General features: G+C 42.5%; 2 protein-coding genes across 2 annotated transcripts; both read right to left on the reverse strand.

Annotated features, from left to right (window-relative positions):
• On the reverse strand, positions 1–5,351 carry odc1 (ornithine decarboxylase 1). Its single transcript, XM_070842580.1, has 11 exons — positions 5,239–5,351; positions 4,259–4,406; positions 3,904–4,041; positions 3,406–3,579; positions 3,118–3,290; positions 2,789–3,005; positions 2,618–2,701; positions 2,272–2,428; positions 2,035–2,150; positions 1,710–1,924; positions 1–1,557 (listed from the first exon to the last, which is right to left on the reverse strand). Exons 3-11 carry the CDS (start codon positions 4,003–4,005, stop codon positions 1,419–1,421), a joined length of 1,377 nt encoding a protein of 458 aa, XP_070698681.1. The 5' UTR covers positions 4,006–4,041; positions 4,259–4,406; positions 5,239–5,351; the 3' UTR covers positions 1–1,418.
• A 9,387-nt stretch (positions 5,352–14,738) lies between these two features.
• On the reverse strand, positions 14,739–26,744 carry nol10 (nucleolar protein 10). The gene is made up of 21 exons (XM_070842092.1): positions 26,605–26,744; positions 26,288–26,333; positions 26,080–26,178; positions 25,906–25,983; positions 25,783–25,820; positions 24,497–24,633; positions 24,302–24,367; positions 24,143–24,203; positions 23,368–23,453; positions 23,041–23,119; positions 22,435–22,584; positions 22,121–22,187; positions 21,400–21,452; positions 18,397–18,523; positions 17,409–17,488; positions 17,139–17,237; positions 16,838–16,930; positions 16,466–16,642; positions 15,828–16,141; positions 15,453–15,555; positions 14,739–15,313 (listed from the first exon to the last, which is right to left on the reverse strand). The coding sequence occupies exons 1-21, from the start codon at positions 26,668–26,670 to the stop codon at positions 15,152–15,154; spliced, it is 2,181 nt and encodes a 726-aa protein (XP_070698193.1). The 5' UTR covers positions 26,671–26,744; the 3' UTR covers positions 14,739–15,151.
• Positions 26,745–27,359: the final 615 nt, after the last annotated feature.

A 27,359-nucleotide genomic window follows, 5' to 3' on the forward strand; every position in this document is an offset into this window, starting at 1 on the left:
TTCGGCTCTGCACCTAATGTTTTATTTATTAAAAAAATACAAAACTTCAAAAAGTTTCCATAGGAAAGCATTATGACTTTGCAATCCCATCTCTTTCGTATCCATTTCAAATGCATGATTAAACACAGCTTCTTATTAATATCATGAACAGACATCTTGCCTTCTACAAAACAAATAAAGATAAAATAAAATACGGAGAAGAGGAGAGGTGCAGTCTGCTTCTTGAGTCCCTGTGTTACAAGTGTTAATCTTGAAGATTTCTTTCTGGCGGCACCTGTAGGATGGTGACCAGGTCAAATCTGAGATCACATGCTGGACATGTGCAGATGAAACATCTACCCAAGTGTCTAAAGTGCTGCCTGACAAGCTGTTTCTAATGCTGCAGCCATAATCAGAACAGACACACACTGTATGGACTTCTGACTGGGAGAATGCAACACATACATGTATTTCCTGTGAGTTTCGGTGGGTGCCTATACATATTCAGATTTTGCATGGGAAACAGTGGCTTGGGCCCTACTCTGCAAAGAAGCGTTTAGAGAACACACTGGATAGTTCAATCATGAACACAGAAAAACATATCTTAAAAAATGTTAACAAATGCATTTCTCGATGTTAAATCTTGAGGATTAACACTTGAAGGGTTCTGTACAGAAGTAGCGATCATTGGAAAATATCTATATATAAACATAGCAGCCATTTTTGAGGAAATAAATCACCCCTCCAACCACTTATTTGCAAGTTACTAGCTCGGGATGTGACCTCAGGTGTTAACAGTGCTTAGAGTGATCACTGGTTTAATAAATTAGCCTCTCCTTTACATTTTGCAGGTCAGTCATCACTGGCATTTGCCTAAGCTTGAAGCAATCTGCTACTATTCTTTTTGATATTATCAAGTCAATAGCAGGAATACCCCTTCACCTGTTGGACTATTGCTATAGTTTCAAGTGTTGTGAGTCCTATGGTGATGAGAAACCTTCAGTGAAGTCGTTGTGATTTATTTGGCAAAGTAACCATTTCTCTCCCTACACTATTCCAGGTCAGCAAATAGGTTCTTCATCAACTACAGTACTCGACGTCTTACAGCCAGAGCCCTAAATTAGGACAGGACGGCTGAAGCACTGAGTTCAAGTACAGAGATGCCCTGGAACTTTGCCTGGAACATACAGTCACTCAGAGTGTGATTCAGCCCCATTTCAATGAGGATTGACCCCCTCCTTCCATACAGAACACAGAAATGTGTGCAACACGTCCCTCTCGTTCTCCTGTCAAGTAACTGGCCTTGAAATTTCACTTACAATTGGTTAGAAAAACAAAACAAAACTAACAAAAAAACAAAATGAAAAAGAAACTTCTCCAATAATTAATAACAAAAGATGCTGGATCTGGGGAACATTGCTGTGATGTACAGTATGCATTTAAACCACATGGGCCTGGCAGGGCTTAGTGGGCATCTCCAAGCTGCTCTCTCTGCCACAGCAGGCTGGCACTTCAAACTGGCAAGACTCCTCCGCAGGAGCTGGCATCCCCTGGGAACAGATCTGCTGCACATGTTGCCTGTGGAACACAATGCAGAAAAAAAGTTTGATTGCCTAGGAACACAAGATGCACTTACACCTACAAACATTCATGGTCGGACGGATATACTCCAGAAAGGGTTCCATTATTAATGTACTGCGTTCAGCATTTGTGGAAAGTGGTTTACTCACCAGGCAAGGCGGGACATGACGTAATGAATGTCAGGTCTTTGGAAGCCGTTGAAGGTGGAGGAAGCAGCCACAGTGTACGCACCCATGTTATCAAAGACCAGCCAGTCACCCACCTGCAGGTCAGGCAGGCTGCACTGCTCAACAATGCGATCAAGGCCATCACATGTTGGGCCCCAGATGCTGCAAGGGTACATGACCTCGTCGGGCTTTGGCTTCTATTTGTAATAAGAGAGTGGGAGGGAATCAACCGTTAGTTGTACTTTTCACTAATCAATTTGCATGAAGAGAAACTTTGTTACCATCTGAAGCCTTGAATTTCACTTACTTTATGTAGTGTTGGCAAACAGTGAGCATGGTCATAGAGAATACAGTTGAAGGACCCGTACACTCCATCATTGACATAGTACATCAGAGTCCTATCATTGGTCCCTTCATCTTCCTCTGTGAAGGAAGAACAAATCATTTTACTACTGAGGAATGTTACAAATCTGATTTCAGAATAAACTATTTCTGAATCACTTTTTTTTTTTTTTATCTTTATTTTTTAAATTAAGCCCGTTACCGTCTGACTCATCGTCAATGATGACCTTCTTGGCAATGATGTTGACGACCAGTGTGTAAGCAGATGCCACATAAAAGCGTCCTGGCTCAGCAATGATCTTAATACCAGTGTCAGCAGGGAAGTACTTGTCCAGGGCTGGGTTGATTACTGCTGTGATCTAGCAATGGCAAAAAACAAGGGAAGTGTCAACAGGTAAATATCAGACTAAAAAAGCACTTCTCTTTTGCTAGTACTGATGCAGCAGCTAAATGTACAATTACTCTACTGCCTCATTTTATTTAACAAGTCAAAAACAGACAAATAATGTTTAGGGTATGAAAATACCACCCAAAAATATTCAATTCACCTCTTCAAATTTGAGTTCAGCATCTTCTGAACCAGGGAAACCACCTCCGATGTCCAACAGGTCCATGTTGAAGCCCAGCTCATCCTAGGTCACAAAATGTGTCAAAGTTTACTTTACTGGGTGAAAACCTACAGATATCACAGTTGCATATGCAATTTTGTCATAACTCACCCCCATATCGAAGACACAGCGGGCATCAGCGATGGCCTGGCTGTAGGTCTCAGGATCAGTGCAGCCGCTGCCAACGTGGAAGCTGACACCGATCACATCCAACCCCAGTTCCTTGGCCCGCTCCAGAAGACCTCGACAAGCTTTCAGTGGGGCCCCAAACTTCACACTCAGTCGGCACACAGCCTTGGAGTCATCCGTGGCAATGCGCAGCACCAGCCTGGGCACAAAACAGAAACAGTAAGTGGGAAGGACAAAAATAGAGAGAAGGCAGATAGATAAAAATAAAATGCCACTGAAGGCTTCATATTATGGATGGTAAAATATCTCACTTGGCATTGTCATGACAGCGGGCCACCTTCATGAGTTCCACCTCGCTATCAAAGGTCATCATCTGGACCCCATGGGCAGACGCATATTTGATCTGAGAAACTTGCTTGCAGGGGTTGGCATAGATGATTCTGCTTGGATCCACTCCCAGAGACTGAACCAGCTGAATCTCAGTCTAGAGGGGGACAATGCCAAAAGTCAGCAAAAAAAGTGCTAATTTAAAAACACAAGCTGCCATTGCAATTTCAGCTAATCAAGACAGCTTAGCATTGTATTTTTCCAACACGCACCTTGCTTGCACAGTCAAAGCCAGTTCCCAGAGATGCCAGTGTCATAACTACAGCCCGGCTGTCGTTGCATTTGACGGCATAGAAAGGAGTGACGCGAGGCAGGGCCCTAATCCAACGTAGTTGTTTCTTCAGGACGTCTCCCAAGTCACAGACATAGAAGGCATCCCTGTCATCCTGTATCATAAAGGATGGAACAAGAAAAAACAAACAAATATATACACGTTTAATATTGTATCTTGGAGCATTTTTGTTACAGTAGTGCTTTATTAGATGATACACTGTAAATTACACTATGGGTGTAATATTAAAAATGCCAATTGTTTGCAAGCCTAAAGAGTTAAGTACAAGGAAATACAATTCAGACAATGCAATACCAGAAACCTAAGTGTAGGATGTCAGTTAAACAGCTTGCTCTGAGCAGCATCCTGTTGACATCCATTACCCAACAAATGGGGCCATCTGTTTATCCCTTCAACAATGTCAGCACAGGACACTTACCGTCATGGATGACTCATTGATCTTCTGCTCAACAATATCCCGGGCAGAGAAACCCTCCTCCAGGAAAGAGAATTCAAACTCAGTGGGAGTGGCAGTGTTCATGGTCACAAGAAGCTCTTTTGATTGGTCACTGGTAAACTAGAAGAGGCAGGAGGGGACATATTTAGATTGCATTCAGCATTGAGAACACAGTGTCTGTTGTGTCCTTGTTTGCTAAAGTATGATTTATTCCCCACTCATGGGAACACTTCTAGCGGTGAAAATATAAGTAATTCTAAAAACATTGTACTTGACCGCATGACAATTGTGGTACAGTATTGTCTGTGTAGGATGAAAATGCAAACAGCACACTTACTTGAATACGAAAGAGATGGAATTTAGTGGGGAATTACTCAGGTGCAGAGAAGCCAAGGCGGTTCACCAGTGAAGTTAAATCCCTTCAAATAAGACTCGAGGCCAGGGCCTGCAGAGTAGCCAGTGTGCGTTTTCCTAGAGTGATTATTCTGGAAACAAGAGTAGTTGACAATATTTTAATATAAACGAACTTTTCCTCGAGGACAAAAAGTTGAGCCAGGAAAAAATATGAACAACAGTAAGTTGAGAATTTCACAAAGTTTATATCTTAAAACTGACAAGACGTCCACACATCTAGTCCCAAGTCTTTCGTAGCGCTCCATTTTACAACTATGGCATGACAACTTGACACCATCTGCACAGAAAAAGTCATTGAAAGCCCAAGTGTTTAAACCCCGCCCAGTCTAGATCTAGTCCAATTACAAAGAAGATCCGCCCCCACTTTAAAAGAATGGCATGAAAATGAACCAATCATTAACTAACAGATGACGCACACATCAATATGCCGGTTCCGTTACGAGCTCATCGTGCCATGAGGCAATTTAGCATTTTAAGTCACCATTGACGTTGTCTATCGAAGTTTACACAACCAATTCAAATCCAGCGTAACGTCGACAAACCGAAGTCTATGGTCCTGAAAAGTTACTAATTCAGGCAAACATTAGACCAGTTAGTTGGCAAGTTTAACTCGAACACAAAAAGATAATTATAGCTAGCTAGCTAACCAGCCGTTTGTCACACTGGCCACGTAGTAATGTTAGGTAACACTCTTAACAGCGCGATTACATTTTTAATTAAACTGGCGTTACATTTACGAAGAAATAGCAAGACTACCATATCCTAATAAGTCCCCTTTCATTGTCCTTTTGAACCGCAATAACCGGCCAGCTAGCTAACAGTTGCTAACGCTTTCTAGCTGATAAGCATTTTGGCTAAAATGTGACGTTGTTGGTAAAACGATATCGAAAAGTCCTTACATACCTTAAAAAGCATTTACAAAGAGTGTGTCCATTAGACCCAAATGCTAGGATTAAAAAAAAAATACGGTTCCCCTTCACAAAGAGAGCCGCTGGTAGAAGTGCCGCCTGTCTGCTGAGGCTAAAGCTGGAGTGGAAGTCAGTAAAAGACCCCGACAGTATATATAGAGAGGGCGCGTTACTATGGCAACGTAGCCAGCTGAAACCGGCCTCCCATCCACGTATGAACCGGTTTAGCCCTGTCACCTCATCCACATGGTGGCCAGACAGACAGACAGACAGACAGACAGACAGCTTCAGACTACTGAAGGTAAACTAACTGCTGGACTCTAGTCTGTAGTACATTCCACCATATACTATATGTTATGCTACATTATAGGGTACTAAATTACATTATATTATGGTAATGGTTTATATTTTATTACATTGCCTACTATGTTGTACAGTTTAGTATATCATGTATACCATCAGTAAGTATCATTACTGGATCAATGAATGGATTAGTGTGGATTAGCCTATGCTGTTTATATACTGTAGATTTAATGACTGCTGCTGTTAATGACATCTCTGTCACTTTGCCTTGTAATTTTCTCTTAACTTTTTTACTCCTGGTCTGGTCTTAGTTTTAAATAACTATAAATTTATTTTATTTAATTATTTGTTTATTCCTATTTATCATTTTTCTATTCTTTAGTACTTATGCTATCCTTGTTCTGCAGCAACATCCAAAGTTCCCCCTCTGGGATAATCAATATTATCTTAAGCTGTAGCCAGTGTGTGTTTTCCTAGAGTGATATTTCTGTCAACAAGGTCAGGTGACAATATTTTAACATGAAACAATTTATTTGCATTTTCTCAAGAGGAAACGATGAGTCAGGAGAGCTACTTATGGACTCAACTTTAGTGGGTGTAAAGCCAAAGAACGTGTTCTCAGGCATTCCAGAACCAGAACTGTCTGGCCAGGTGTCGGGATTTAGAGACATGTGTTGTGATGAACATTAAGTGATAAATTGATTAAACTAGTCTTATTAGTGTTTTTTCAGTTGATTTTCAAGCAAAAATGCCAAACTGTCTCAATCTCAAATTTGAATTTGGTGCTCCTCTTTGTCATATATAGTGGTAAATTCTCAATATTTTTGGGATTTGGGCTGTTGCTAAGAAAAAACAAGCACTGAGGATTTATAATGTCCATTTCCATTTTATAGACAAAATGATCAAGAAAATAATTCAGAGATTAATTAATAATGAAAACATTCACGTTCCGTGCTCGAACCCTCCTGGCTTCATGATAATGACGAGGATCACAGGTCAGCTGTGATGGAAGAACGCTGCACCGCCTTTATGTCAGTAGGGTTAGGGTTAGATGCTCACTGAGGCTTGCAGACTGCAGCAGTCTGCTGGACGTGGCTGACAGCATGGTCTCACTGATGTGACCCGGCTTGTCTGCTTATTTCTTGACCTGTCTGATGAGATTAAAGGAGATCACAAGATGACTCTGGTGGCAAGGTGTCAACACAGGAACATATGTCCCATCAACTCATACATATACAGCTAAAGCAGTCGTGGGTATTGCTTGAGGTAAATTTGATCACTTCTATATCTATATTTATATATTCTATGTCACTTCTATTCAGTCTTGTAAAGCAATTCTTTTACCGTGAATAAAACACACATATGCGCCTGTAAGCCTGTGAAAATGGTGCGCAGGGTTTTTAAAATGTCTTCAGTGGTGCTTACACAACGAAAATGCCTTTTCACCTAGACCCCTCAAATGCCTGTCCCCCAGACTCCTTACTGCACAGGCTAATCAGTCCAAAAGTTGCTTTCACAGGCATTTGGTTTGCAAGCAGACATTACCACATGGAGGAAAATTAAGGTTAATTTGGTTAGTGTGACCCAGCAGTACATGTGGAAATGTTGCACAGGCATCGGTTCCAGGACACTAACAGGAACCTTTTAGGGCTTCATGAGGACCACATATCTGCGGTCTTAACTTAATATCTTTTCCAGGTCTTGAGGCCACAATCAAGATGGCATTCTACTCTTTGAAACTGGGTTTCCATTCAAATTTTCCTGCAGCGTTGGTGAATGAAGTCATTTTTTCCAAGCAGTTTAATTGTCAAAATGTAAAAAGCACAGCCCTCCGTGAAATGGTCAAAAAGCTAAAATGAGGCTTAAACGACAAACTTGTATGATGACGTAATCTGTGATCATTTTCCTACATTGCAGTTTCCTCGTAGCCCTGCCCCGAATCTGAACTTCGTCTTGCAGGGATCACCTCCCATGCAGAACCGTGCCTGTGAGACAGGAAGCAGGCCCATACTCGGGGGCTAATCCATTTTCAACAGATGTTTATCAGCTTGTTAAAAAATCACAAGGTCACAAAGCGCTTAAAACGTATTACATAGCAAACCCCTTTTAGCGTGTCTCTCTCTTCACCCCAGTTATTTCATTTTGTCTGTGTTTCTACCCTCTCCTGCGCTCCTCTCCTTCTCCTCCTCTTGTAATGTCTATCTCTCGCTCTTGTGTGGAGTTTCTGTTATCGTTACTGTGGACCATTGTGGCCTAACCCCCACACTTACAAGGCCTCACAAAAGACAAGGACGATGATTGTTATTGGCCACCCACAAGATACAGTGCAGTGTACGGGCCTCAGTGACTCTGTGCCGTGTATCACTGTATCTGGCTTTGTATTTCTCTTCACCTCTTTGTTAGTTCACACTTGCGCAATGAAATCCCACAACCAGTTTTACTGTTTCATCAGCTTATGTCTGTGCTCTATCCAGCTCAGTCTTGTGACAATAATAATGCCAAAAGTTTCCCTCAGAGATTTTTCACAAGAATAAACTGTAACTCTACCTCATTTGTACCAAGATGAAGAAAGCTGATGCTTGGTACAAATAACGCTGCTCAAGCGAGATCTCCTGCACAATGTGTCCGCATATCAAAGATCAACTTGGGACATCATGGGGTACAAATGTAAAATCCACAGTACTTTACTGTTTGGAGGTTTGCCTACAGTGAAATGACTTACCTGCCCTTCCCCCAAGCGCATGTATGTGTGTGAAGATAATTTGCATAGTGGCATCAGAATGTCTGTAGCATTTTTGGTGTGAATACTATGCAAATTCTCGCTAGTACCTGCAATAAATATTCTTGGCTAAGGTCCAGAGAGACTGAAACGTTAGTATACTCAGTAAATTGTGATGCTGAGCAGGAACAGTGTGCAGGATCTTCTTTTCTCAAGACTGAAGTATCAGACATAGTTGTATGTGCAAATAATAAATTAAAAAAAAGGAGGAAAAGCACCTGCAATGAAAAATGTGTGATAATGCTGTGGATCCTGTGGTACAGCAGGGTGCCATCCATCCCTGTGTGTGGCTCTGCCATCAGTGTATGGATGTGTGTATGAGCAGTGGTGTGTAGACTAGAAATGTACTACATAAATGCTTAACCATTTATACTAAATTCTGTTCCATCCTGAATTAATTTATGGAGTTGATCAAGGAGAATTATCTGTGAACACATAATACACAGCATAGAGCATTCCTGTAAAAAAAAAAAAAACACACAATCACACTGGGTTCTCACAAAAACTGTATGGAACACCTCCAAACCACTTGGACTTGCTGGGTTTGGTTATGAAGTGTTTTGCACTCACGAGATGTCAGATGATTGAAATCTGTCAGAGGTTTGAAAAAAGCAATGTGTAAACTTGCACACTGGTTAAGCATGTTTGTTTTTTTTTACATTTCCAATCCTTAACGCAACAGGGTCCATGTCTTTTAGTTTGGAACACTTGACTTCTCCCTTCATTTGAATGCTTTTTATCGAGGAACATCTATAACTATACAGTATTTCACAGAAAACAAAGGACTACATGAAGGAGGATTAAACGTAATTGAACTTGGTGTTCTTATTTTCCTATTCCAGTATCTTGTGCAGGTCCTGGCCCACATACAGGAGTCACGCTTTGCTTCCCTTTCATGCAATGTTTAGGTCAAATATTATGTTTCAAATGTTTCTATTTATTGAGCTATTGCCAGCGTTCCATAGGTATTATCACGTGACAGCAAATGCTGCCTATAAAAGGTGCCCAGTAGTTAACATGATAATAACTGACCTGTTGTTTCATATAATCACTCAGCATAAACCTGTTGCCAACAGCAGGAAATGATTCATGCAGTCATTTAAACTGACTCGTTCATTCAAACAGCCACGTAGCTGGGGAGGGGGTCACAGGTCAAGGACCGGAGGTGTTTAGACTTTAACAGGCAAAATCCATGAAGGCTTGACCTCAATATACCTGAGCATCTGCGGCTGGCCTCAGCTACTTACGAGAGCGGAAGTCTTTGTTGTCTGCGTGGCTCTAGGTTCGCCTGAGCAGATGGTACCTGTGGTGTGTCCGTGCCTGTTTGACTCTGGTCCATTTGTCATTCCAGACTAGACAGAGTGACGTTGAAGAGTCGAGCCCCCAGCAGCATGTGACACAGAGAGCTTAATCAACTGTGAGCCCTGATGACAGCCTCCACGCAGACAGCTGGGTAGAGTTAGAACCAGTGAAGCACACAGCCACTGACCCATGACTGACCAGCCTCACAAAGTGCATTGTTGTAACCGAATTGCAATCCCTGAATTTAGATACGAACTGAGACTACTTACTGTGACAAAGACATTCCAGGGAAAGAGTGGAGGTAAAATGTCAAGATCTGTACTTTCATGAAATACACAGACAATGGGTGGTGTGTAATTTAGGTCATGCTGTGGTGTCTGGCCTGTTACCACAATACAAAAAAAAACGTAAATGAAAGGTTTGGTCTTTTTGGTCTCTGCTGACTGAGCTCATCTCATACTCACCTCATTCACAAGGCTGGCGTCACACAACTGCCATCTTCACATCTTGGAATCTCATATTTAGATGCGTGCCGTCACTCTCGGCACCACACACATACCGAAGTTGCAGAATGAAATCTTAATGTTTTTTTTTTTTTAAAAGCCACCGTTTGAACTAAGCTCTTTTCATTACACAGCACTGCTCCGTCATCTGTCCGTCATTTTAAAGAGAGCCTGAAGAAATAAAGAATAGGACAAAGTGTCACTTTACCTACAAAGTTAACCACTTCTCTAACGTGGTGTAGTGTTTCCACATTTCACACAGACATACTCTGATACAGATACTCTCATATATATATGTATATACATATATTCTGATACAGGTACAGATTAGTACTGAAAACTAAGACTGAACACCAAAAACATTCACAGAGTTAAAGGTTTATCTTCATTTGAAAAACTATTCATGCATGAAACAAATATATGCCTTGCACACCCACCCAAGGCCTACGGTGTTACTCATTATGCAGAACAGAAAATACTAAACGAGAACTAAGACATTCTCATGAGCGACTGGCGGATCATCTGCACAGGCTGACACACTGTCAGCAGATGACTATGCAAATGAATGTTTTAGTGGAGATTTCCAAATGTACTCAAACGCTGCAGGCCCAGGTCTGTGTAGAGCAAACAACACAACATCCCCAGGGTCTGGGCAAACAACCTGCATTCTTGCTAGGAGGTGAAATACACACAACAGGTGACAAGTTATTCAACACGCAAGTCCGCCGTCTTCTCCTCAATGGAGTTGTGTAATACAAGTGACATAATGACCCGCCGCACTTGTTTCTGTGATGTCCATCCCTGTTGGCTAAAAAGTCTTACAAAACCACTGCAGCTGCCGTCATTATCATTAGTAACGTTTAAACAACGCTGTTCACTTTCTATTGTTGGTTCAGGAGGCCACAGTATGACTGGCTTCACGGCTCGCTCTCCAACGGCTTGTCCATTCACAGTTTCAAACATTTTAGGGGGCTCGCAGGGGCGCTGGTCCCCCCCAGCCTCCACCTAGAACCACCAGAGATTGTCCCTCTATAAAAAAGTTGGCCACACTAGCGGCGTGGCTGTAGGGATACAGCCCACCACTTTGGTCCAGACTGAAATATCTCATTATCCTCTAGCGCCACCACGAACGTGACATTTTAGTTGTGTCTCGACAACTATTGGATAGATTGCTCTTTACATTTTGGTACAAACACCAATCCCCCTTTGGATCAACTGTACTCTTTAAATCTTTAATTTGTCCAGTGCTTATGACCTATGATCAAATGCATGCAAAACTAATGATATTATACTGACTACTAAATCATGATGCTTTGACTGAAGCTTCCTGGTGTTGTGCATGCTGGGTCAGCCAGTGAGAAGAATCTTTTGGATGCAAGAGAAAGATCAAACTCATCATAGCCGCATAATCTGAATTAATTTTGGGACTTCCCGCTGGATAAACTTGTATTTTAATGGGAAACATTTTTTTTACTGAAATGACTACAACTCTGTAGGGTGGTTATAATATCACCATATCAAGACAAACTGCTGCTTCTTTTTAAAATGTCGCAGGGATAATGATGAGATATCATGAGCTCCATTGCGTTATCATTGTTTGTCCTGAATTTGAAGGTCAGAATGACTCAAAATTTCCAACATCCTCATGTTGAAGGTTGTCACAGGCCCTTGTACTTATCAAACTTCTTCAACAAAGTAAAAGATCAGAGATGATACATTACTGAGCCTCAAATGTATTTTCGCGGTGCACAGATGGCTGGGACTCAGATACAAGGCCTTTCAGCCCGTCTACTCACTCACTGTGGTGTATCAGCAAGAAGAGCTCACATCTCTTCTGTTTTCTACAGTTGGTGTTTTTACTGGAGCGCTGGTGACGACACATCAGGGTCACATCTTGACCTAAATTTGTTTCGTGTGTTCGTAGGTATGCCTGTCTGTCGGACAGGCGCAGGAAATGTTTACAGCTCCCTGAGCTTATTTCAGGAGTTATTGGCTCTCGGACACGAGAGGAGCTGGCTGTTATCTAGAATGTCAAGAGGAAACAGATGCACTCAAAGTTTTTAGAGTAAGAGCGGTAACATGAAAGGGGAATACCTCAATGTTAATTATATAACTGAATGTAACAAAAATGTTCAAATACAATGCTATTTGCATATCTAATCATCTGAACAACACAGGAATGGAATTATTAAGTAAAGCGAAGCCGTTGTGATGAAATTAGCCTTTGACCGTGCAGCTGCCCCACTTGCTCACTTGTCAGCTCGGTGTGGAGCGGTGAGTCGGGTGAGAGGAGAGTTGTTTAATTTGGCTCCCTGCTGACTCATCATTTCTTCTTCTTTCAAGGTTGAGTTCCCCAGAGTTGGTTTTCACTTGGCAGTGTGGAGACCATGGCAAAAAAAAAAAGATCGTATTTTCACTGGAACATCTTTTGTGCTTTCCAGGGCTGGCCCGGAGCTCGGCGAACAGGCCGCGTCAGCACATTTCGCTCCTTTGATCCTTTTGGGGGAAAAAGGGCACGGACTGAAGAGAGGGCTCGCCGCTTCACATCCTAGGTGTCACGGCTGTACCATTATCACCATTAGATTTGCTGTGCGAAATTTGGGATGACAAGAGTTAAAGCAAAAGAGCAAACCACTGCATATAACTTACATCTCCTGTATGATCAAGCTTTTCCTGGTTTATCTTTTTTTTAAAATTTTGAATTCATTATGGAGGGAACTTGACATAAACAAATACAGAAATAACTGGTATAAATAATATTAAAAAAAAAAGAGTAAATACCCAGGAGAACCTGAGACAATCTACAATGTTATAATATAGTATAGTATAGTATATAGTTATTATTTTCCATCTCTGTGTATTCATTTTTCCTTAAATACTCATACAGGAGATACAGACATGAACATTTGGTGTTTCTATATATCCCAATGAATGAGGATGATGGATGCTACAATTGACACAAGCTCTGCATTTGATGCCATGAAGCTTCACAGCTACAACCACATGGTTAGTAAGTGTGGACATGAGTCACTTTCCTTCAGCAGGGAATCTCTGATGGGATTAAGGTGGTAATTCAGTCACTGCACACATAAAGATCCAAGGTAAAACGGACAAAAGGTGAAGCACCCTGTCATTATCATCACCACTGACTCACTCAATGACTCTACGCTTTCAATAGTCAATGTGAAAACTGTGGACAGTATCTCCTGTGTTTGACCACAGTAAGGGACACACTGCCCCCTCATCCCTCCCCCTAAGGAAACTGGAATGGATCCACAAACCTTGATCAGATGTGGGTTGATTCTTTCACATTAAAGGATTTCTTTGCTTCTTTTGTGCTTTTACGATCAAACCTGAATCACACCACGATTCGTGACTGCCCTTCTGCAATCAAGCTCTGATTTACACTGAGTGGAGTAAGCAACATCTTCACATCATCATTACAGGTGAAAACACAGACAGCTTCCTCAGAAACCTTGAACCAAGGGGGAACACAGCAGGTTTACGTAATGGTTAGGCATACAAGGTACGGTCTTTCAGATAGCACTTCCTGCCCTCTGTGGAAATTCAGTTTCCTTATTTTTTGTGGCAGCTTTGGTTGACCCACTTCTTGTGTCCTGGTTGCCAGTTGTCATTGTGAAGGCCAAGCATTGTGAAAGGAAAAGGGGCATTTCCCCCTGGAGCCCAGCTGAAGGGACTATACCAAATGACACTTTGCTGAATGATGTTTATTTGTCCTAGAGTGGGACGGTGTTGCCGGTTCCTCAACACAAAGGAGCGAACTAGGCTGGAGCTTTGTCTGACCTCAGTAACCCACTCTCTACTGATGGTAATCTCTCAACAAGTGCCTGGATAAAACGCCAAAGACTTTGTGCCAATGAATTTTTGTTGTTAAGTATGTTAAACCCTGACCCTGATCTATGTTGCGATATACAAAATGACAGGGAAGTGAAAGCCTTGCACAAAATTAAAGGAATAAGCCCTTTAGCTTAGTTTAGCCAGGCATTAAACCTGGAAACAGAAGCCAAAGGTAAATTTGCCGACCAGCACCTCTAAAGCTCACCAATTATAACATTACATCTCATTTGTTTAATCTGTATCAAATCCAAAGTGTAAAAACAACAGGAAATTACAGGTCCCAGCCAAGAAACAGTGGCACGTCACCAACCAAAAAACGGCGCATTGGAGTTTGTGCACGCTTTTTTTGTAGGCAGATGGTTCATAGTGAAAAAGTCCAGTGACATCAAATGAGTTCAAATTAGCCTGGGGGGCCAGTGTTGGCAAACTGAGGGCTTAAACGCACCTCCCTTCCATTTGAAAAGGGCCAATGCCAGAGCAGAAGGGGGGTTCACCCCATTAGCACATTGGGGGAAGGGAAGGACACCCAGGCAGTCCGTCTGTTTCCAAGAACTGCAGTTGTTGGCGGGTGAAAAAAAAAATTCCTCATTCACATTTTTTCCTCTGCTTCTTTACTTCTGACGTACGAAGGCTAGCTGCTGCAAAGGAAGCAAGCTCTAGTTTGACTATTTGCTCATTTTGAACCATTTTGGTTAGTTTGACTTTGGATAGTTTGACTTTCAGCTAAAAAAAACAATGTAGACAATCAGGTGTTGTACCAAATATAATATATAGCACAAGTGTTAATCCAGTGTTGGCTTAACAATATTCAGTAATAACAAAGAGCATTAAAAAATACTACTTTTTGTTTTTTACAACATATACCTTTTCTCCTTCCATTAACTCAAAGTGGAGCTTCCACTAAGGAGCAGTCATTGCATTTATGGATAATGGCATGAGCCTCATATGCACTCTTTTTAATATGCTCTGAGTTTGCAGAGAGCAGCTAAACACATGGCCCAGCCCCCCCCTGGAGCAGGGGGCAGGCTCGTCGGTGTCCGTCTCTGCCACTGGTGCAGAATGTCTGCATTCTTCAGCGCTTAAAGGAAGGAAGACACTGTGCCTGTGAGGCCTCCGCTGTCCATCCAGGACGCAGGCTTTGGGTGAGGACTATGCTGGCCCCCTCAGTACCGGCCTCTCCCTCTCCCTCTCCCGCCTCCTCTTCCCCTGCCGCCGCCCCATCCTCTCCCACGGGCGCTGCTCAGGTGTCCGGCCGAGCGCCTCAGCTTCTTCCTCTCCTCGTGGTGTTCCCGCTCCGCCTGCTGCTGCTTCCTCTGCTGCTCCGACTGCACGCGAGGACAGAATGATGCGTTTTCAACAGTGTTCAGCTGTGTATGTCCGCCACCAGTACACCCTCCGGACAAAACGAACCGTACACTCACACTTAGGGCGGAAATGCGAGTAGTGTTTCTATCTCTACTTTACCTTTTTGAGAGTGAAGGTTAGCTGTTTGCTGCCCACTGCGGTGTCCGCCATGTTGCTGGTTCCAGAGTGCTCCTCTAACTTCAGACGGTCCTCCAGAGAAGCCCTGGAAGAACACACACATTCCTCAGACACAGTTTACCCAACAGTACCCACGGAGTGCAGACAGACAGTAGAGTTACTGTTTTGGCTCTGAAGTGCAGTGATGTAGTTTTATATTATCATTATCATTCTAACTACTATTCTTATTTATTGATTCGGGTTTATAAATCTGTTCACAGCTGCAGACCCTAAAGCGATCTGAATAATATTCTGAGTCCCACACAATGAGCCAGCACTCCTCTGACAGTTCCATTTAACGCATTTTCAAAGACATACTTCTGTAGTCTCTGCTTCTGGGCCATGTCGTTAAAACTTCTGAACTCCTCCCCGGCTTTGATCTGATAAAACTGAGGCTGATTTGTCTTCTTGCTCTCGGCTGCGTTTGGGGTTTTCTCTCCTCCGCTCTGTTCCCGCTCCAGCAGGACGGTGTTGCGGTCTGCTTCCTTCCTCTCCTGCCGCCGGCGGTCTCGGCCCTCCTGTCGCAGTAACCTCCGCTGCTCCCTCACCTCCTCCACCCAGCTCTTGTCGTCGTCCGAGCTCTCCTCCTCGGAGCTGGCTTGCCCCTCGGGCTCCTCCTCGTCTTCAGCCGCCTGGACAAAGATGTAGGAAAGCCCCAGTTATTCATTTGAGGACAGGACTGGTCAACAATGTTTAGAAGGCCGTATGCTCAAACACAGCTCGCTGGCAGAGACCAGTGAACAAGGAGGAAACAGATGTCTGTGTCTGGAGGGATTATGGAGTCCAGCAAGATAATATCAGTATTTCCAATACAAGAACTGAATGTTAAAAACCACCTTTTTAGTTACGCCACAAGAATTTGTTTCCTTTCTCATGTGGTAGCAGCTCAAAACTGGGAAATTCAAGTCTGATGGCCTTCACATCGCACACTTTTGCTCCTAAAGTGTTAGTGTTACCTGTTGGGAAGCAGCAGCCTGCTGAGCCAGCAGACGCAGCTTCTTCTTTCTCTTCTGTCCGACCTTGGAGACGATGGGGTTGAGGAGGCGGAACTCCTCGCTCTGCTCATCCACCTGGTAGTCTGGGTTCTCGAACATCACCTTGAAACGGTCGTCTCCCAGGATGGTCGGGAGAGCCTGCGGTTGTGATGGGGGGGCAAAATGATGGTTATGTGCAGCAAACTGATTCTCAATTACAGACTTGATTTATTGTTACACAAAAATAAAACCTCATGACAGATGATGAGTTTTAAAGGAATATTGCTGTATCTTCAAAGTAAATGAATTCACAACCAAGTGCGAATGGAGACTTTGTAATCTGCACTCTCCTACCTTGCCCTTCTTTTTCCTAGAAACAAGCTCTGCTTCATCGTCACCCTCCTCCATCAGCTTGAGAGCCAGCTCCTTGTTCACCTTGGGCAGCTTCTGTCTCAGTCAGAACACAAAGCACACTTGATCACACAGACAGAAAATGGGACATGCGATCCATCAAAAAAAGTAGCAGTGGACAGAATTCTTTAAACTTTGCAACAGAATGTGGAGAAACTAGTTGAATAATTTGCTCTGGTTAAACTGCTACGCTCTGCAAACTAGGTGAGGCTGTAAGACAGGACAATGTGCCAGGACGTCTCACCTTAACCTGCACTCTTTGGGTCCTGGACTCCTCGATCTTCTGGCGGATCTTATCCTTGCGATACTCCTCGTATGCAAAAGGATTTGCCAAACTTTTGACCTGTGGCCAAAACAAACAGCAAAACTGTCAAATCAAACGTGTGTCTTTGACGGCAACAACACATTCACAGCAGCTTTTGCCTGTCATATCATGAGCAGTCTGAATTTAACAACTCCGCTAAATGATGAAGACATGTACGCACAATGTTGACTTAGCGGCTAGACACCTTACCTTGTGATAAAGCCTGATGTCCATGAAATAGCCGTGCATGTAGGCTCGCAGGAGAGATGATCCCACCAGGTGAGACAAGCCTGACACGAACAGGGAAAACACAATAAGGACACAATAAAGTCTCTAAATGAATATATGAAAAAAAAAAAGAAGGCAGAAATGGTGGTTTTTTACTGACATATCTTGACAACTGCTGAATGGACATTGATATGCAGATATTGATGGTACCCAGGGGATGAAGTATAATGGTTAACTGCTGAATGTCAAGTTGGTGATTCCAAGAAAGAACAAAGTCAGTCTGAAATGTACGACAAAAAAACTCCCCCCCGGGATTATTCACTGTAGGGTGTGACTGGGAGCAGCAGCATGAACAGGCTGGGTTGACTCTTAGAAAACGGATTTGTTACATCAAAGGCTCCCTGAAAGTGAGAGTGTGTAGATAGAGGGACATGCAGAATGTGGAGTAAGGGCTCTTCTCAGTAAGTGCCTCAGCGTTACATAATGGGTCCACATTACGCGGCTCCTGTAAATCAACACTGCCGTTCCCCTGGCTGACCCCTCCTCTCCTTTTATTCCACGGCAGCCAACCGCCTTTCTGCTTCTTGTCATTTGATCTCTTTACTGCTGAGCCTGCATTCCAGTGTTCATTCAACCCTTCTGGTTTCCACTCCCCCAACCCTCCTTCATCCTCACCCCGCCTCAACGCACTACTTTTCTTACCTAAAGCCCCTCAATCGTTCCCTTGGCTCCTAGTTAAGTAATCGAGGCACCCGAGGCGGCAGAGTGGCTCAGATTGACTCATAGATTTGGGTGTCATTTTCTGGGCTGGGATTAACTTCCCTCTTTGTGCAGTGATCTCTTAAAAACCCTTTGTGCTTTCAAACTAAAAATGTGTAAATGCACCAAGTGCTGCTTGGTTCGGTGAAATGTTTTCAGTGGAATTTGCTGTTTCCAGTGTTTCCACATGCAGTGAGCAGCAGGGTCTCACCCAGATTTTCGAGGTCCTTCCGGGTGACAAACTTGTAGTCGTCATAGACGGTGGTCTCCGGGCTCTCCTCTAGCTCCTCTGTCAGGTTGTCAAGGAAGGAGCACCACCGGGGTGCAGGGCCCAGAGCCTAAACACACACACACACACACACACAGGGTCACATTTCAAGTGTTGAGTAAGTATGAAACCTGTCATGTATTTGTTGAAACCAAGATAGACCAGCTGTCCTGGGCCATATTTCAATCCCATCTCAATGACACTGGTGTGCTGATGCTTTTGCTGTATCACCAAAGAGTCACTGTTACTAAATTTTCAAGCAAAAAATACTAAACAGTCCCTGATTTCTGCTTTTCTGCTGTGAGAGTTTGCTGCTTTTCCCTGTTCTATGTCACAGTAAATTGAATATCTTTGTGTTTTCGACTCTTGGTTCAGATACAACAAGTAATTTGATGACATCAGATTGTCTGTAGGAAATTGCGATTCCACACTTTTTTCTGATATTCTAAGGACCAAATGGTTAATTGTTTAATCGAGAAAGATTAATTGAAAATGAAAGTAACTATTACTAAAACCAGCCTCTTAGAGCAGTGCAAATCTGAGGGGTCACAACATGGTGAACAGGATAGCTTCAAGCAGAGGAGACATACCCCCGCTACTTAAACCAATGTCTTTTTGGACTAATACTTGTTTTGTTTTTGGAAATTACTGGATACTGCCATATCTTGATTCCCTATAAAATGTTCAAATAAAATCACTTAGTTGAGTTAGTTATTGATCGCAGATAGGGATTCAATCATTGATTAATTAGCGGTTAGCACCTTTACAAGCTCTCTGAGCAATACTCCCCTGTTTTGGGTTTAAATCCAGTTTCTTTGTGGAGGTTAAAGGGAGAAAGATTCCCTGGTTGGAAAAGTTGTCATGTCAGTATGTGAATGGTCAAAAAAGACTTCTATGGTGGAAAAATAAGCAGTCTGTGTTGCATGAATCTTAAACACCAACCGTTAATTGTTAACATGCTCATTTAACACCAAAGGAAACTGCTTGAAATTTACATGCCTGGTAGCTGTCGCCCCCCTCCACCCCCTCCGTACTGGCTGTAAAGTGAGATCTGTGTGAAGTAACTGCTCTGTAAGTGACGGGGGACTCGATCCACAACCCTTGTTCTGTGCAAAAATGCATTCTGCTTGTGTAGTCTGAGCCAGACAAATAGAGAGGTCATCTTGTTCTTGTTCAGCAGTTGTTTCATGTAATGTTAATGGCGTTCACATCTCAGTATTGCTGAACACTGCAGCAGGTTGAGAAAGAAACATCTGGCAAAAGTTGTATTTGCTGACAAACCTGGACTGATGTTCAGTTTCATTATGATCACAAATTCTGACATTCGGTGTGTAATGTTAGGGATGTTATACCCTTTTGGGTTTTTGTTTCTCAAAGGTAAAATCTTGCACATGTATAGAAGACACTGAACCAAAGACTGGGCTAAGTAAGGGGCCACTTATCTTAAGTAAGGCCGATCAAAGGTCAGCTCGTGCTATGACATCTCACTGAGTTGGACTCAATGGATGAATGGCTAAACTCAGCATTTCTGCCTGTTCTGTGGAATCTGTTCAGTCATCCTGTACTTTCGTCACTGTTGAACTGATTTATATCTGATAAAGCCTCAAGCGGCCCTTCGAAGAAAAGAGCTGTGTGGCGAGCGTGGGGTGGAGAGACGTGTCTGGACAGGAGGTGCTTGGCCAAATCAAAATGTGCTGTCTGAAGTCACACTATTGCTACACAACAGGTACGCTTCTCAGATGATATGTACGTCATGGCTTTAAGTGGAACCAACAGCCACGTAACTGTCAGTTCCTCACATTCCAAACATGTTCATGCAAATGTCCAATGAACATGTGCCTCTTAAAAGCACAGGGAAATACCCTCGAATTAGTTTGTCTCATTAATAATCCAGAACCTATGCAACATATCAGATTTACTATCATATAAGACAACGGAAATCTGCACAGCATCAAAGCTGACAAACTGGAACTAGACAATGTTGGCATTTTAGCTTGTAAAAACAATTAGCCAAATGTCTGTTGCAGCTGGAGAGCCAACACTATTCTGACAGCTAAGTCATGTGTTCACCTAACCCTCTTCAGTAGAGCAGGACAGAAGGGCCGAAGGTCAACATGTCCATCATGACTGGAAAATAGTGATTTACACAAAGCAAAGTCTAGTTTACTATACACACACACACACGCACACACACACACACTTCCTGTAGAATAACACACGCTGTCAGATACTATCAGAGAATGTCCTGTTGATGACAAGCCTCCACCAGCTTAACTCATAATGCGACGGCCTCGTAAGAAGCAGATTGATGAAAGAGAAAATAAAAAAGCTCACACACTTCTCCTACACCTCATAAAGTATTTATCTCAGACCTGTGCTGTCAGTTCAGCACCTAATGAACGGGATGAGAATGTGAGTGCTGCACGCCGGTTGTAAAATCAGCACCATGGATGTATGAAGGGAAGTGGATACAGCCCCCCCCCCCCCACTATGAAAGGTAATTATTAAGAATGATGCAGGAGGCACATCAGTTAAAAAATGTTTGACTTCCGGGTATAGAATTACCCGGATCTTCTGCGTCTGTATCACCCACAGAGCACGCACACATTTCTGTTCACCTCGTCTCCTGACCGCTGGATCGCAGGTTTGCACACATTTCACTCTGCCTAGGAGAATAACTCTGGCTATTAGTGAGCTTTACAGCACTTTAAATAAGGACCACTTGTGTGTTTGCTCTGGTATGCCTCAAAATCCCATCCGCTGATTTAAAGATGTCTTTTTCACATTGTAAGTCTATGGGACAGAAAGTCTTTTAGGGCCCACTGGCGTCATGCGGCTGAACCGGATACTGTAATTCCACGGTTTGGCTACTATGTCAAATTAGCTTTAAAGCTGGTCGCTGTTCTTGAAACCAGTTCTCTTTATACGCTGATGCTCTGCACTTACTGGGATGTAGAACGTGTTCATCTTGGGATCTTCATTGGCGGTGAAGAGCATGCCTGTCAATGAGACACACCATGAAACAATGTGAGGACAGGATACATATTAATAAAGCTCATCTATGATGTAAACACTAAATTTAGTCGTGTATATTTGTGATATATGTGACAAAGTGAAAGCAGCTGGTTATGATTCGAATCTGCACAACCAAATAATGAGGAGGGATTAGAAAACTGTTGGTAAGACTGAGCTGAATAGCGTGCGGACGTGTCTTTAACTCACGGTTCTGTAACAACTTCAAGAATGAAATAAAAAAATAAATTATCTTTCATTCAGGACCTTTATGGCCTCAATGTGAAAGTTCACCTCGAGCTTTGTCAGGTCTGGTCCTGACATGCAATGACAGATAAGACAAAACTGCTCAATCCAACAATGTGTGAGCTCTACTGTGAGATGGCGCCACCCGGAGGTGAAAGACAGCTGCATGAACGAATCTTTGAAGACAAATGTTTAGCTGCTAACATGAAACCCAGCTCCCAGTTTAAACTTTACTTCAAAGTTACTATTCACGTTGGTGTACATGTTATTTTAAGCTTCGTTTGTATGCACATGTTCATCGTGTTTCATCTCTTCCTGTACTTCTGCTGCTGTGATGCTTGTATTTCCCCGCATGGGGGCAAATAAAGTGCATCTGATCTCATGATCTTGTTGGAGACGTCGTTCTCACCTGAATTAGGGTAGATGCAAACATCATTGATGTTGGTTTGAGGCTGTATGGAGGAGAACACTTTGCCCTGTGGGGAACAGATAGAATAATTAGGAGGTAATTGGCACCAGAGTGAGACGGTCTTTGTTGTGCTTAACATCAACATTTCTTAACATTCACTCAATGAGGGCGAGTCATCATTTTACATGGGTTGATATTAGTGGAAGCATGCTTGAATATAAAGTAATAACATGTGATTATTATAACAGCTCCTAATGCATCATCATTCACGTGCAGCACAGGTCAGGCCCCGTCAGGCTGCTCCTGAGTCTTACGGTGTCTTTGTTCCACATTTTTATAATCTTGGAGTCGGCAGACACAACCAGGTCCAGCTGCTTGTGGAAGTTGAGTGACTTGATTGGCAGGTTGTAGAAGTGGTCTTTTACCAGCAGCGGCTGGCTGGAGCGCAGGTCATAGAGCAGCACCTTCAAGACAAAGCGAGGCGAAGGTGGATAACACCTCTAAAATGTACACGTCTATTTCACTCCACAAAAAGCTAAGGATGCATCTGAGACATTATGCTATTTCTAACTGCAACTGTCACTAACAGCTAAGAGCTACATTAAGCCAAGAAAAAGTGACAGCACATGGGCACCAGACTTTTTCAGGCAAAACTAAGCTCATTTTAGGAGACCACATGAAATTAGTCACTTTGTTGTGAGTCAACTAATCTCAGGAGGAAGAGGCAGAATTTCACAGTGTGTGGGCAACCGATAGTTTCCAACAACAGCAAACAGGGAGGAAGTGTTGTAGACTTTTCTGACACATATGCTGACAGGATTGACGTCCAGCTGCTGCAGGCTGCCATCATGATCATGAATATTACGTGCGCAATTCTCAGAATTCTTAGCCCAGAGCAAAGCTTGATGGTTTTGTCTCACCTGTCCTGTGCTGGTGCCTACTGCCATGGTAAGGGAGCCGTTAAACTTCAGCGCACTAACTGATGGCAAACCCTGAAGTCTGTCAACAAAAACACAACATCACCAGAATGTTAGAGGGATAAAAGGAAGAGTGCGACAAACTATGAAATAAGGGTCAGCACTGTTGTTGCTCGGTGGCAGATGGAGGCTGTACCATAATGATGCACAGATTGGAGCTTGTTTTTCATGCAGCAGAGCAACAGGCAGTGGAGAAATGTGCCATGTGGCTACATATGCATCGTCAGCCTGAAATCACTTGAAACCTCAGAGAGACAGCTTGGTACGTACTCTGTTCCTTCAGTGACGCTGCTCAGGGCGCAGTCCAGCATGCCCACTCTGTTCCGAACGCGAGGATCCCAGCATTCCACCCTGCCCTGGTAATCAAACAGAGGAGATGTCAAGTGGACGCACCGGAGGACTATAACTCATGACCTCAAGACTTTAAAGACCAATGAAAAGCTGCAACTTGTCATATTGGCAGCTCCCACTGTAAGTGAGAGGTAACGCTTTGAAAAACTTGAACTTTAACACTCAGAGATCATGTGACACACTTATTTTTATCGGCCCAGCTGGTGTGTGAGGATACTCATACCAAACAATATCAAAGAAATAAGAGAAGAGAAAGATCGACCATCAGAGGATCCAAAAACGGCAAATTCCTGGACCATCTTACGGCAAAATATGGACACACCTCTTTAAAAACAGATGAAATCGGCCAATTTCTTAGTGAATACAGCCAAAGAAAGCAAAACTCTTCAAGAGTATAACTGAGCTGAGTGAATCCAATTATGTGACTGTTCACACGTAGTGCAAAGAAACCTGAGATGGTCCAAAAATATGTCTTCTAATTTCTCCTAATATGTTCTCCAAAGACAGTTCGGTCCTTATTTATCTATTCATTATTATTTTTATAAACACATTTAAGATGTAGTAAACTACGAGCCTTCATAGAATCCAAAATGAATTTAGCAACGAACAGCCACACACACAAACAACACAGTCAGTTTCAGTTGTGTCTGCTTATAACTGATGCCTCATTTCACACACACACTGTGACACTTACCTCAGAGGTTCCTGTGGCAAACAAGTGATGGACGGGGTTGATGTCACACACGTTGTTCTCCCTGGTGGAGAAAAGCGGCGTTAACAGCTTACTATCACTGGGGTATCACTACACATTAAAAAGTATCAACAGTGAGAGAAAACCCTCGGCTCCACTTACACAGCATCAGTCTGAAGTGAGTTGAGGAAGCGCCCTTGTTCCAGATTCAGTCTGAACACCTCTGAACTGAAAATACAGACAAAAACAATCCGTACGTCTCCCAAACAGCTTATTCCTGCGACGCGCACCGAACAAATCTAAAACTGTGCCGGCGTGACAAAGTGCCTCAGCAGCATCATTCAATCACACTCTCACCTTGTCCCCACAAAGTATAGATCACAGGAGGGGTAGTGGTAAGCAAAGTCTCGTCCAAACTTTGGAATACGTGTCTTGTAGTAGTGCCCGTGCTGCGAGTGCAGCTCCACGAAGCGGTCACAGTGCAGAAACACCAACTGCACAGGCAAACAATTTAAAAGCAAGTGTTGTGAAAGTAGCAGAGCATTCCAGGAAATGTTGTTTGACACACAAGGACATTTAATTACCTTTGTTAGAGTAATAAATACATTCAAACAATAACCAACTGTGTTATTTATTAAGATACAACAAAGATTACACACGTTCTTCCAAAACACCCTCATGTGTAGTAATAAAGTGTCGCCTCCAAGGGAGACTTTTACTACATCTACAGCTACAGAACAGTTGTAGAAGCTATGAGGGCAAATGTGGCAGTTCTGTGTAAAACAGTAGTAGCTGACATGAATTCTGGTACATTTGTAATACAGTTTTAACCTAGCTTTGACTGCTTTCTCTGCTAATTGTAATTGGTGCTGGATAATTGTACAGATTGATATACACTACTCACAAAAAGTTAGGGATATTCGACTTTCAGGTGAAATTTATGGAAAATGTAAAAAGTTAATGCTACAGTGATATTATATCATGAAAGTAGGGCATTTAAGTAGAACCATGCAATGGTAATTTTATTCATCTTAAACAATTTATTGAAAGAAAATCTAACAACAGTGGTAGGTATACCACAACAAAAAATTTTCAGTGTCTCAATAAATTGGGATGTGGCCAAAGGACGTCCACTCCTCTCCTTTCTGTGACTCTTCCAGTCTCTGTATCACTGTTCCAACCTCCTGATGACACTCTGTGACCCTCTAAGCTCAGTGAACACCTCCGTCTGAGGACTTCCTGTTTGAAGCCTCCAGTGTTGAGGTGCTGCTGATCAACTGTTAGGTGTCGTCTTGGTCTCATGATGTCAGAATGTGAACAGCAGGATGAGGAGGACTGTTTAAATACCAATTCTAACTGAAGCAGGAAATGTATTGGTGGATTCATGGATCAAACCTGTTGTGAATGTTGCTGTTAAGCTTCTTGTTAGAGAACAGCAACTTGTGCAAAAAGTACTGAGACACTGAACAGTTGGACATGTGCATTCAAAGGTTTAGAGAAGGTCACATTAAGTTCACCTGGAAAGGTTAGAATGCATTTTAGGTTCATCCTGAGATTTCACCTGAAAGCTGAATATCCCTAACTTTTAGTGAGGAGTGTATATGCAGGTAATTAACAATAAAACAAACAAAAAAAAATCTTACCTTAGAGTAGTCATCAGACAGGATATCAAAAGCCACAACTTTGAGAGAGAGAGAGAAAAGAAATTGATTAAACGTAGCCAGACATGGATGTTCTTCAGCAGGCAGGTGTGTCTGCTGCCTTACCATCTGAATCCAGACAGCGCTCAAACTTCAGGGACAACTGGTAGGTGTCATAGCAGCGAATCCTGGGTTTGTAAGTGCCTGAAGTGAACAGAAAATACACACAAGAGATGAAGTGAACATTCTTGGAGGTCTGGTTCTGACATCGCTCAGGTCTGGTGACCTGGTGAGTCTCACCTGCTGCCAGGATGAACTGACCGTCCCTCGACACTTTGATAGAGTTGCACACTGTGGGCATCTCAAAGTCCTGGATGAGCTCAATCCTGCGCTGGATGTCTGGGGAGAAATGAGAGAATGAATGAATGAATGAAAAGACAGGATGATGACATGCATTTCTAAGACAATTAACCAGTGTGTGATGTTGAAACTGTGGCAGTTAACTCACCAACATCTTTCTTCTGTAACTGCCTCTTCTTCCTATCTGACAGCCACTGCATTTAAAGGGTAGAGGTGATTAGGATTTAGTATGAAGTTACAGCAACTCTTTCATAGATGCTAGTGTAGCCGTGTTTTCATTACTTTGAGTCGTTTCTGACCGTTATGTAGTTTATTTTAATTCTGGCCAATTCATATTTCTGGTACAACATTTACTGAAATTAGCTGTTAGGACGACTTTTGCCACGGCTAACTGTGTTAGCCAGCTAGCTAGGGTGAAGGAAAGCAGTCAGTTTATGACTTCTAAAATGTAACTGAGCTTCTTACCTCTGGAAGAGACTTTCCGTGGCTTAAATTGTAAATCTTCACATCATTCACGCTTGATATCTGCATTGTGGAGAACGAACGGGACTCCGGCCACACATAACACTGTTACTACACACCGGCGACCTGCTCTCAATCCACGTTGTTGCTTCAGAGCAACAACAGGAAGTGCTCGTGAGTTTCACGAAATAGGTCCGAGTAGGAACAACGCTGACTGAACACGGTCCGCACCCTCCTCTTCAAAGTTTATCTGTCTTTAAACATTTCTAGAAAATTATATTACCTATAAAAATAGCAAAGCAATACATTTTTGTTAAATAACAGAATTTTGATGTTTAACTAATGTTCGCTACTGCTAAATTAACTAACTTCCAGTTTTAGTTTATTAACAGTATAAATTAGACTGTATTTAATTAGCTAGAGCTGCTTTAAATGTCAGACAAAATAACATAATTGTATTAACTTAGAACAAATCACCGATAATCATATTTATTTATATAATTTATATTTCCACGGCCACAACTGCCATACTAAAGGAATATTACAAATATGGATAAACGCAACGTAACTATGCAACTGTGAAAGGGCCTAATAGTGTATAATGCATTATTACGTTACATATACATGTTGTAAATTGTTAACTCATTATTTTATTTACAATACATGGCTTCTTTAATTGTTGCCATACATTACTGCTTACACACAAGAACAAGTACAGAAACATGTAAAATAACATGTGAAACTGTTACTAATGAAAT

Source organism: Pempheris klunzingeri, chromosome 13 (assembly GCF_042242105.1).
Source record: "Pempheris klunzingeri isolate RE-2024b chromosome 13, fPemKlu1.hap1, whole genome shotgun sequence".
NCBI lineage: Eukaryota > Metazoa > Chordata > Actinopteri > Acropomatiformes > Pempheridae > Pempheris > Pempheris klunzingeri.